This window comes from Phyllostomus hastatus, unplaced genomic scaffold (genome assembly GCF_019186645.2).
Source record: "Phyllostomus hastatus isolate PE091 unplaced genomic scaffold, TTU_PhHast_1.1 phas_scaffold_200, whole genome shotgun sequence".
NCBI classification, from domain to species: Eukaryota; Metazoa; Chordata; class Mammalia; order Chiroptera; family Phyllostomidae; genus Phyllostomus; species Phyllostomus hastatus.
Window position 1 is genome coordinate 8,808,558 of NW_025334016.1, and position 13,364 is coordinate 8,821,921.

Below are 13,364 nucleotides of genomic sequence, written 5' to 3' on the forward strand. Positions count from 1 at the left end.
TTGTAACCCCAGAGCTGACACACAGTTGACAATAAATATGTGTTAAATAAATGAATAGATGAAGCAGCTGATGTCAAAGCACACTGCAAATGTCAGATCTGTCATTATAATTTTATATTCACTCTATTCTTCAAAGCCATTCTAAAAACAGGCTTCCTAGGTACCTCCTGACCATCTACTGTGCATACCTCAGAGGTACCTCTGAGACAAATCCTGCCTACCTTCACCACTACCACCATCACTAACCCTCCCAGCAACATGGCTGGCTGTGGACTCAGAGAATCTGGGAGAGCCTCCTAATATAAACCACATAACCAGTGGTTGTTTGCATCAGAAATTAGTAGTACAGCAACCTCCTTAGTAGCATTAAGAGTTAAGTTGAAAAATATTTTATCCAAATAAGAAATAAAGCATAAGATAGAGCTGTGAAAAAGCCTTTATGTTTTTACATCTTTGTATGTGTTTACAGGTCCTTAGACAGTGTTTTTTACTATGTTATCTCATTTTATCTTTTCAGTTACCTCAGGAGAGAAGCCTTGTTAACTACATTTTAAAGATAAGGAAATACACTCAGAAAGGTTAAGTGACTTGCTCAAGGTCACACAGTCATTATGTGCAGAGCCACAATTCTAACCCAGGCCTTCTGTCTGTACTCAAGTTATGTTAGCTGTCAAATAGCTATAAATATGTATAAAATAAGTCTGACAACTCTTTTTTTTAATAGCACAGTTGACTGTGCTATTAAATGCAAATGCTGTCACTATTGCTAGCCAGTGGCTAGTTGGTGACAGGTAGCTACTTTCAGAAGAATCACTCGTGTGTGTGTGTGTGTGTGTGTGTGTGTGTGTGTATTCACAACCCAGAGAAACAGCACGGGATCTCATCAGTAGGCTACAAAGATGAGAGACCAGTGTCCCATCTAAGACCATAAGCAATTCTTTTACTAAAGAGTCATTTACCTTCTTAAGACTGATTGTGAACTTAATATTGAATTGGTAATTTCTTTTGCATTTGACTTTTTCCCTTTACTTGCCTTAAGCCCAGAATATCCCAACTCCAATTTGTTATATCCTCTGTATTACTTTCCAAAATTCATATTAATAGAGGGCACAAAATAGAAGTTTTCTAAACACTTGCACTAATATATGGCAACTGGCATCACATAGTCATAACACATGACATTCCAGTGAGTGACTACAGTCTTTAAGCCAACAAGCAAACTTGAAAAGTGGTTCTGTGTCCACTGCTTACCTTGGGCAGTTTTCCCCTCCGGAGGAACCATGACACAGGAGTACGACCTGAGTTGCGTGGCAGCAATTCTTTGATTTCAATGGTATCGTCACTCAGAAAGTAGTTCAAGATGAGTTGTCTACAGTCCCCAAACAATGTTGAGTCATCCCACAGGCAGAAGAAACGCAAAACCTTCCTATCATACTCAAGGAACTGTTTCAAGGTGTCGAAGGATTCATAGGGCCGTAAGGGCTGCATGCATTCTAGCACCTGAAAATGAAGAAAAGGTTCATAATAGTTGCAGTTTGGGTATAAGCACTTCTGGGCTGTAAGCAATCAAAGAACATAAATATATCTTTTCCATAGACTATTCTGTGATATATATTTTTTAAATTTCAACTAACATTATCAATATATAACCAGTTTTATCATGTATATATGATATGTGATATATATCATATACATTCATGTACATATGATATATATCCTATATATAGGATATATATAGGATATATATCCTATGATATCCTATATATCCTATATAGGATATATCCTATATATCATATGTGTGTGGGTATATATATAAAACCAGTACATGTAACCAGTTTTAACCTTAAAAATACAAATACAATCAAGTATTAGGAAGCTTTCATATTAAACATTTTAATGCCCTAAATGTTTCTGTAATGTTTTTAAAACTTATTTTTCTCAAAGACTTAAAATTCTTGTTTAAAGTAAAGACAAAACTAATGTATAGTGACAGAAATTAGAACAGCAATTGCCTCTTGGTAGGTGACTGACTGCAAAGGGAACATGAGAATTTTCTAGAGTGATGGAAGTATTCTTTCCTATTTTCATGTTAGTTACTGAATTGTATACATTTGTCAAAACTTGTTGATCTTCATGCTTAAAGATCTGCACATCAATGTTAATTACATCTCAACAAAAAATTATCTTTTCAATGAAAATTCATATCTGTATACACTTCTTATTCATCCAAAGATTTTTGTGAAAGTAAAAGGGAAGAAATATATCCATGGCTTTATTTTGCTCAAAAGCTTTAGATATTAGTCCTGGCTGGTGTGGCTCAGTGGATTGAGTGCTCACCTGAAAACCAAAGGGTTGCTGGTTCAATTCCCAGTCAGAGCACATGCCTGGGTTGCAGGCCAGGCCCCCAGTGGGGGGCGCACATGAGGCAACCACACATTGATGTTTCTCTCCCTCTCTTTCTCCTTCTCTTCCCCACTAAGTAGAAATAAATAAATAAATAAATAAATCAATAAAATATTTTTTGAAAAATAAGCTATAGATATTAATGATCTGAAAAGCCATGGAAACAGAAGCAGAGCAAATGGAGAACATCTCAACTGGCACAAAACTACTGGCTGGGCTCTGTCCCCCAACTGAGGAACCACTAGCACTGCAGTTTTCTTGGTGCAACTCCTCTATTTGCATGTCTCCAGCCCTGTCTTGGAACAAAAGTTCCCCATTCTATCTGATGTATCTAAATAGGAGTGTTATATAAGAAAGTGCTCAATGGCAAGGAAGATGTAGTCCTACATTGGCTTATGTAATCTGATGTTCAAATTCTCAAAATTTTGTACCTATCCAGAGCAGTCTAGGAGCAGATTTAACCCAAGAAAGAAGAGAGACATGATGGCCTTCCACAGGTTCTTCAGTCTTATCCTTGATATTTAAATAAAATTATGGGACCTCTATTTTCATTGACTGAAAAATGTTTCTTCAGCACTATAAGGCCTCTAAGAATAAGCCAGGTGGTAAAAGACAAATACCATATGATCTCACCTTTAACAGGAATCTAAACAACAAAACAAAGAAACAAGCAAAATATAACCAAAGACATTGAAATAGAGACCAGACTAACAGTGTTCAGAGGGGAGAGGAGAGGGTATTTCAGGGGAAAAGGGGAAGGGTTTATAGGAACAAATATAAAGGACACAGGGATAAAAAACTAGGGGTGGATGGAAATGGGAGGGAGAAGGAGAGGGCTGGGTGGGTGGGCTGGGATGGGAGTAAATGATAGAAAATTGTACTGCAACAACAATTAAAATAATTTTTTTAAAGAAATGTATGATTGATTACATGCCATTAGGGCTCTTTTCAGTTTAAGTTAAATTATTTAATTTTAACTTTACATTTCAATGCAGCAAACACTGGAGAAGTAAAACCACTAAAGTCAACATAAAAGCCTCTTATTAAACTCTTAATTTTCCACAGATTTCTATATTTATTGAAGAGTTTCTCCCCAAGGGAATAAATGCTAAAATGATTCTCCCAATCTGAAAGAAAACTACTTAAAACATTTCTTGGATGTTCTTGGTATTTATTCTCAATTCCTGACACAAAATATTTTTTTCTTTATAAACCTATGAAATTGCACAGTACTCTATGCACTTCATATAATGCATCATCATTCACAGTGACTACCATATAATACCAACTGCTAGTGAATGAGTGCAGTCATATGCAAAGGGTGTTAATTTATATGGATCCATTTCTTTTAGGTTCTTTCCGCTGGTTCTAAAGACTTTGTATTTATTTAGACTCTTTCATCTAGGGCATTTAGAAAAAATAAAAACAAACCCAAACTAGAAATCTCCTTGTACACCAATACACACAGGCATAATGCCACAAGGATTTTCACCTTAGATACTCCAAGATCAACAATATATATTTCTCAGGAGGATTATATGCTTGTAACATGAAAGAATAATTCTGCAGGGGTTAGAAGGCAAGAACAGATGAAGGTAGCTTTTAACAAGAGATCAAAGCAGAATCAAAGGAGAATTTCATTCTAAATTTTATATTCTCTTTCTGAAAGGAAGTGAATTACAAATTTTAGAAACAATAAAAATGAGATTAAACTAATCTATAAGGATAGAAATGAGAACAGTGGTTAACCCTGGGTGGGGAGAGGGACTGATTGAAAAAGGCATGAGGGAACCTCCTGGGAAGGTAGAAATGTTCTATACCTTGACTTGGGTGTGGACTACATGGGTATATGTATTTATTAAGACTCATCTGAATGTATACTTAATTTCTGTGAATTTTACTGTGTATAACCATACTTCAATAAAAAGAAAAAAGGAAAACAAATGACAATAATGAAAATTAGGGTAAGAAGCAAGAAATTTGAGCTCAAGTCCCAGCAAGAAAACTGTCTAGGTATGTGACTCTCCACATGACACTTGCCCTTTTAGATGTTCAGATTTTTTTATAAAACATAAAATTTGGGCTATGGGATTACTATAAAGAAACTTTAGAAATAAAACAATGATACAACTAACACTTATTATTTCCTCCCTATACTAATTGGGGTCAGAACGTCCTTCCATAATGGGAGAACAGAGGAATCATGGTCCTCCTCACACCTCCAGAACATCTCTGTACCTGATGCCACTATAAGGGAAGCTGGGATTCCCAAGGAAGAAGGAAAAAGGTAAAAGGTGTACCCAAGACTTGGTTCAGTAAATCAGTAGTACAGAAGCAAATATTTTCCCAGAGTTAGGCAACTAAAATGGGAAAAGATAAGCCAGGTAAGTGTGGGTGGAAACACTGTCAGTGACCGCAAAGCCAACTGTGGGCTCTTAGAAATTGTCCCATGTATGTGACTCACTGAAGACTCCTACTGCCTGGAAGGGAGTCTCTACATGGAAAGAAGTGTGGGCAGAGGCAGCAGGTGAGACTTTCTTGCACTGAGGCCAACACCCAGCCTTCCTTCCATCCTACAGGAAAAGATAATCCTAGCTACTACAGCCCCAAAAGTTCTTTAACATCAGACATACCAATACCCTCTACTGACTCTCTGAAGAGATTGATTCTCAAGACGAGAACTCATAGACATATCAACTTCTTACCTCTCTCCGAGTCTTCATGTAAGGATCTTCTGGACACTGGCTTGGGGGGTTTAATTTGACTCCTATGTTCTTCAAAAAGTTTTTTGTGAATGCATCACAGTCATAAATCTTGAATGTCCGGCCATAAAAGACAATGTCTATGCTGATATTGAAAGAATACACAGTATAAAACTGATCATCATCAGGAGGTGGGAGAGGAATCCGATGTCGCCGAATAATAGTCCCTGTGGTATGAAATAAAACATAATTTTTCATCATGCAGCTAACAAGGAAGAGGTCACAGCACATCTCAGTAACAGCCCCGAATGCTTTCCCACAACAGTGATTTGGGCAAAGGGCTGGTTCTTACAGGTAATGTCAGTATGTTCAAACCCTGAGGAAGCCAGAGGGAGCTAAGACTTCTGAGGTCTAGAGTTATTTGATCAGTCTTACATGTTATTAGAGTTGCCTAAGTGGTACTAGGGAGGTACTTTAATAAGCCACAAAGACTAGGTAGGATGGCAGAGGGGGATACAGAATGACTTAATGCACCAAAAATTGCTATCATACCTTTTCCAAGAACAAGCATGGTCATTTTCACCTACTAGCACTCAATATGAATGCACTAAAAAAAAGGCACTAAGAGTTCACCATAGCAACAAGTTGTGGTGATGCCTTTTCTTTCCCAGCTTCTGGGTATCCCCCTTCAGGTCTTCTGTTCTAAGCTATGTGAGGGGGAGGGTGTGGGAGGTTTCTCATATGACACTGTGGAGGAAGAAAGGCACAACAATTTCGACGGTGTGAGCACCAACTACCTTAAACAGCAGTTACTGGAAGAAATCCACATGAACTGAACAGGAGAGCAGTGTGTAACTCCCACACTGGGTGTAGGGTTCATATTCTCACAACTTGAGGGCCTGCACCTGTGTGTCCTGGCATTCAAGGCTGAAGCCACTGAGGTTGATGTGACACCAGCAATGTGATTAATGCCCAGGCAGATCTTGTGACATGTAAGAACTCTTACAGAAAAGATTCCTTTGTTTTTCTAATTAAGCATTTGGTATTATAAATAGGCAGGTTTTGAGATACAGTGTTCTGTCTTTATGATCAAATCAAATGGAGTGTAATGTGTGCATATACTGTAATGCTAAAGTATATTTGGTTTTGATATACAACCAAATTCAGATTTTCTGCTTCAAATTGCAAAGGTCTCTTTTAATTATGCTTCTCTTTCATCCCTTTAGAAGAGCTTAAGAAATGGTGACATTTTGTAAAAATGATACCCCTCCTATATACTTTTACAATATTCAATGTTAATACTTCAGATTAAATCTTTGAAACATCTACAGTGTTTTTAAGATGACCCCAACCCCACCTATAGGCTCCACCAGAATTAGATCCATCTATGTGTTGCTATGGCTTCCTATACTTTCCTCTGTGGCAAATACAACCACACTATTTTAATTGCTTAGGTAGTTCTTGGTCTGGTACTTTCTATAAGCATAGTGAGAACAGGTTCTATATTCCATGAGGCAGTAGGGTATAACAGCAAGTACTTTAGAGGAATCCTGCATAAATTCAAAACTTCCCAGCTCTTATGCCAATACTTGTATCAGATAAAACAGACTTTAAAATAAAGGCTATAATAAGAGAAAAAGAAGGACATTACATATAGGGATCAATCCAACAAGAGGATATAACCCTTCTAAACATTTATATACCCAACATAGGGATGCCTAAATATATACCATACTTTTCCATGTATAATGCATACTTTTTGCCCAAAATTTTTTAGGAAAAAATAAGGATGTGCATTATACATGGGAAGTACTAATTTCATATCTATATAACTATTTTAATTATTTTATTTGTGCTTATGCATTAAAAGTGTAACTCTAGAAAGCAATGATGATATCCATAAGCAAAATAATACCCTGGAATATGATTATCTGTTTTGTTTCTAAAAATAAATCAATATATAAATAGATAGATAGATAGATAATAAAATGTTTTTTAAAATTTTCTGAAATTTCGAGCCAAAAACATGGGTATGCAGTACATACAGCAAAATATGGTAAAACAAAATCTTGATGGACATAACAGAGAGATAAACAGTTAATAGTCAGAGTAAGAGACTTTAACACCCCATAGACATCAATGGATAGATCTTCCAGACAGAAAGTTAAGATGGAGCCTTAAATGATACAATAAACCAGAAGGATTTAACTGATATTTTCAGAGCATTTCACCCCAAAGCAGCATAATATACACTATTTTCAAGCACACATGGAACATTTTCTACAATAGACCACATGTGAGGCCACAAAACAAGACACAACAAATTTAAAAAGACTGAAATTATATCATGTATCTTCTCTGACCACAATGTTATGAAACTAGAAATCAATTACAAGGAAAAACATTTAAAAAGTTCTGGCCAAGATGAAGGTGTAGGTAGATAAGCTCTGCCTCCTCACATAACCAAAAGAAGGAAGCAACAAATTTCAAAACAAAAAACAACCAGAACTGCCAGAAAATCAAACTCTATGGAAGTCTGACAACCAAGCAGTTAAAGAAGAAACATTCACCCAGACTGATAGTAGGGGTGGAGATGGGCAGCCAGAGTGGAAAGGACACATAGCAAGGTGGTAGCTGGGAGACCAGGCAGTCCCACATTTGTGTGCAGATAAACTGGGAGGAAAAAGTGCAGGGCGAAAAATACTGTACACCCCAGGGTTCAAACATGGGGGAAAATAAAGACTCAAAAACTCTAGCTATAGTAACCTGTGGGAATTCTGGCAGTACTGCCAGTCTGTTGAAATTGAAGTGAGAATCAAACAAGCAGCATTGTTCCCTCTCTGACCTCTCCCCCACATAAAGCACCACAATGCAATGAAGTGGGTTGCCCCACCCTGGTGAATATCCAAGGTTCTCCCACTTACAAGGTAACAGGTGCACCAAGACAAAGAAATATGGCCTAAATGAAAGAACAGATCAAAACTCCAGAAAAAGAACTAAGTGACAAGGAGAGAGACTATCAAATGCAGAGTTCAACAATGGTAATCAGGATGCTCACAGAAATGATAGAGTATGGTCACAAAACAGAGGAAAAAGTGAAGGCTATGAAAAGTGAAATAAAGAAAAAATACACAGGGAACCAACAATGAAGGGAAGGAAACCAGGACTCAAATCAAAGATTTGGAGCAGAAGGAAGAAATAAACACTCAACCAGAACAGAAAGAAGAAAGAACTTTTTTAAAATGAGGAGAGGCTTAGGAACTTCTGGGACAACTTTAAATGTTCCAGCATCTGAATCATACAGGTGCCAGAAGGAGAAGAGGGAGAACAAGAAATTGAAAACTTATCTGAATAATGAAGGAAAATTTTCCCAATCTGGTGAAGGAAATAGACTTCTAGGAAGCTCAGAGAGTCCCAAAGAAGTTGGACCCAAGGAAGCACACACCAAGGCACATCATAATTACCCAAGATTAAAGAGAAAGAGAATCTTCAAAGCAGCAAGAGAAAAGGAGACAGTTACCTATAAAGAAGTTCCCATAAGACTATCAGCTGATTTCTCAAAAGAGACCTTTCAGGCAAGAAGGGGCTGGAAAGAAGTATGCAAAGTCATGAAAGACAAGGACCTACATCTAAGATGACTCTATCCAGCAAAGCTATCATTCAGAATGGAAGGGCAGATAAAGTGCTTCCCAGATAAGATCAAGTTAAAGGAGTTCATCATCACCAAGCCCTTATTATATGAAATATTAAAGGGACTTATGTAAGAAAAAGAAGAAGATCAAAACTATTAAGAGTAAAATGACAACAAACTCCCAACTATCAACAACTGAACAACAACAACAACAAAAAAACAAGCAAAGCAAACAACTAGAAAGGGAAAAGAATTACAGAAATGGAGATCACATGGAGGGTTATCAGTGGAGAGGGGGAAGGGAGAGAGAATGGGGGAAAGGTACAGGGAATAGAAGGCATAAATGGTAGGTACAAAATAGACAGGAGGAAGTTAAAAATAGTATAGGAAATGGAGAAGCCAAAGGACTAGTATGTATGTCCCATGGACATGAACTAAGTGTGGGTGGGGGCAGATGCTGGAGGAAAAGAGGGTATCAGGCGGAGGGGAATAAAGGGGAGAAAAGAGAATGGGACAACTGTAATAGCATAATCAATAAAATATACTTTTAAAAAACAGAAAAGCACAGAAACACATGGAGGCTAAATAACGTGTTATGTGATTAATAAGGTAATGATGAGGTCAAGGAAGAAATCAAAGGATACCTTGAGAAAAATGAAAAGTAAAACACAACAACACAAAATCTATGGGACACAGCAAAAGCAGTCCTAACAGGGAAATTCATAGGAATACAGGCCTATGTCAAGGAAGAAAGAAAAATCTCAAATAAACAATCTAACCTTACACCTAAAGGAACTAGAAAAAAAAAACAGATAAAGTTCAAAGTGAGTAGAAGAAAGGAAATAAAAAAGATCAGAGCAGAAATAAAATAGTTTAAAAAATTCAAAAGATCATTGAAACAAAGAGCTGTTCTTTGAAAAGATAAACAATATTGGTAAACCTTTAATCAAACTCATCAAAAAAACCACAAGAGGATACAAATAAATAAAATAAAAAATTAAAGAGGAGACATAACAGCTGGCACCAGAGAAATACAAAAGATCAGAAAGGAATACTATGAACAGCTATATGCTAACAAATTGGACAATCTGGATAAAATTCCTGGAAACATACAACACACAATGAATCAAGAAGAAATGGAAAATCTGAACAGACCAATTACAACCAAAGAAATCGAAGCAGTAATCAAAAATCTCCCAAGAAACAAGTCCTGTACTAGATGGCTTCACAGGTAAATTTTACCAAACACTCAAGGAAGAACTAACACCTATTCTTCCCAAACTATTGCATAAAATTCAACAGGATTGAAGAACTCCAAGCTCCTTTTACAAGGCTAGCATTATCCTAATTCCAAAACCAGATAAAGAAAATCGTAAACTAATATCCCTGATAAAAACACTGATGCAAAAGTCTGCAACAAAATATGAGCAAACTGAATTTAGCAATACATTAAAAAGATCATACACCTTGATCAAGAGGGATTCATTCCTGGGATGCAAGGATGTTCAACATCAGAACATAAATTGACATGATATGCTACATAAACAAAATGAAGGATAATAATCATATAATCACATCAGTAGATACAGAAAAAGCATTTGACAAAATCCAGCACCTATTTATGATAAAAATTTTCAGCAAAGTAGGAGTAGAGGAAATATACCTCAAAATAATAAATGCCCTATATGATAAACCTACAGCCAACATCATACTCAATGGGCAAAAACTAAAATCTTTTCCACTAAGATCAGGAACAAGACAGGGATGTCCACTTTCAGCACTTTTATTCAACATAGTACTGGAAATCCTAACCACAGAAATCTGACTAGAAGAAAAATTAAAATATATCCAAATTGGGAATAAAAAAGTAAAGCTGTCATTATTTGCAGATGATATGATATTATATAGATAGAACCCTAAAGATACCACCAAATAAACTAGTAAAACTGACAAATGAATTCAGTACAGTAGGAGAATATAAATATTCAAAAATTGGTTGCATTTTATACAACAATAATGAATTATCAGAAAGAAAAGCTGAGAAAACAATCCTAGTTACAACTGCATCAATAAAATAAAATAAAATAAAATACCTAGGAATAAATTTAACCAAAGAGTTAAAAGACCTGTACTTGGAAAACTGTAAGACACTAAAAAAAGAAATTGAAGAAGATACAAATAAGTGGAAGCATATACCATGCTCATGGAGAGAGAGAAGTAACATCACTAAAATGTCCATACTGGCCAAAAAAATCTACAAATTCAATACAATTTATATCAAAATACCAATGATGTGTTGCACAGAACTAGAACAAATAATTCTAAAATTTATATGGAACCACAAAAGACCCTCAATAGCCATGAAGAAAAGAAAAAAAAACAAAATTGGAGGTTCATGCTACCTGATACCAAAATATACTACAAGGATATAGTAAAACAGTATGGTACTGGCATAAAAAGACATTAGATCAAAGTAACAAAACAGAGAGCCCAGAAATAAATCCATACCTATGTGGTCAATTAATATATGACAAAGGAAGCAAGAACATACAATGGAATAAAGACAGTCTATTCAATAAGTGGAACTGGGAAAATTAGACAGATATATGCAGAAAAATGAAACTAGAACATCTTTTTACAGCATATAAAGAATAAACTCATCCCCCCACAGAGGGAAGGGTTTTCAGGAACAACTATAAAGGACACATGGACAAAACCAAGGGGTGGGGGAGTGGAAGCAAAGGAAGGAGGTGGTTTGGCTGGGGTGGGTGGAGAGTGGTGGGGGTAAATGCAGACAACTCTAATTGAACAACAGTAAAATCATTTTAAAAAATAAAATAAATAAAAATAATTACTAAAAAAAAGAATAAACTCAAAATGGATGGATTATACTACTTTTATTTATTTATCTATTTATTTTAGAGAGAGAGGGGAGGGAGAAAGAGAGAGAGAGAGAGAAACATCAATGTGCGGTTGCTGGGGGCTGTGGCCTGCAACCCAGGCATGTGCCCTGACTGGGAGTCGATCCTGCGATGATTTGGTTCATAGCCTGAGCTCAATCCACTGAGCTACACCAGCCAGGGCTGGATTATAATACTTTTAAATGTAAGACTTGAAGCCATAAAACTCCTGAAAGAAAACACTGGCAGTAAAATCTCTGACTTTTCTCTAAGAAATATTTTTTCTGACATACCTTCTCAAGCCAAGCAAACAACAAATAAATAAACAAACAAATGGGACTATATCAAACTAAGGAAACCATCAACAAAACAAAAAGATGACCTAATAAATGGAAGAAGCTATTAGTCAATGAGACATCTGACAAGCGGTTAATGTTCAAAATTTATAGGGAAATTATACAACTCAACACCCAAAAAACAGACAATCTCATTAAAAAAGGGGCAGAGGACCTGAACAGACACATAGATGGCCAGTAGACATGTGAAAAGATGCTCGATGTCACTAATCATTAGAGAGATACAAATTAAAACCACAATGAGGTATCAGTTCACATCTATCAAAATGGCTATTATCAATCAATCAAGAAACAAGTGTTGGAGAGAATGTGAAGGAATGGGAACACTCGTGCACAGTTTGTGGGAAAGCAAACTGGTGCAGCCCTTGTGGAAAACAGTATGGAGGTTCCTTAAAAATTGAAAAAGGAACTGCTTTATGACCCAGCAATTCTTCTACTTGGTTTTGTATATATCTGAAGCAACTCAAAGTACTAATTTGAAAGAATATATGCACCCCTACATTCACTGGAGCATTATTTACAATAGCCAAGATATGGAAGCAACCCAAATGCCCATCAATAGATGAGTGGATAAAAATACATTGGTACATATATACAATGGAATATTGCTTGCCCATAAAAAGGAATGAAATCTTACCATATGCAATGGCAATATATGGACCTAGAAGGGATTATGCTAACTGAAATAAGTCACATAGAGAAAGACATATACCATATGATTTCACTTACATGTGGGATCTAAAGAACAAAATAAATGAACAAAACAGAAACAGACTCATAGATACAAAGAACAAACTGATCGTTGCCAGAGGGGAGGGGTATTGGGGACTGTATGAAAAAGATGAAGTGATTAATAAGTATAAATTGTTAGTCACAAAAACTCACAGGGATGTAAAGTACAGCACTGGGAATATAGTCAGTAATATTTAATAACTATGTACAGTGCTAGGTTGGTATTTGAAATATAGGGAGGATCACTTTTTAATGTATATGATTGTCTAATCACTATGTTGTACATCTGAAACCAATACAAAATAATAATGAATATAAACTATAATTACAAAACAAAATAAAATTATTCCCAAGCTTTTAGCATTCAATAACTACATAACCTTGGGCAAGTTAATGAACCTCTTGAAGCCTCAGTTTTCTTAACTCTAAGACTGCTATACAAATTATTTCATACCTCTTGTGGTTGCTGCCAGGGTTGAGTACAATGTATGTAAAGCACTAAGTATTGGTTTATAATAAGCATTCAGTGGAAGTTAGCTGCTCCTGTTGCTCTTGTTCTGTTCACTTACTCACTGTAGTATCTTTAACACTTTACACAATGCCTTGAACACAAGACATTCAAAAACATGTGTTGAAAAAA

General features: G+C 36.1%; 1 protein-coding gene across 1 annotated transcript in view; it reads right to left on the reverse strand.

Moving 5' to 3' along the window:
* EFHC2 (EF-hand domain containing 2) overlaps window positions 1-13,364 on the reverse strand; it is a 231,943-nt gene that overhangs the window by 144,690 nt on the left and 73,889 nt on the right. Inside the window, exons 3-4 of the mRNA XM_045860517.1 lie at window positions 5,109-5,332; window positions 1,252-1,500 (exon numbers count right to left, since the gene is read on the reverse strand). Of these exons, the coding sequence (XP_045716473.1) occupies window positions 1,252-1,500; window positions 5,109-5,332 (473 nt within the window). The remainder of the gene's footprint in view (window positions 1-1,251; window positions 1,501-5,108; window positions 5,333-13,364) is intronic.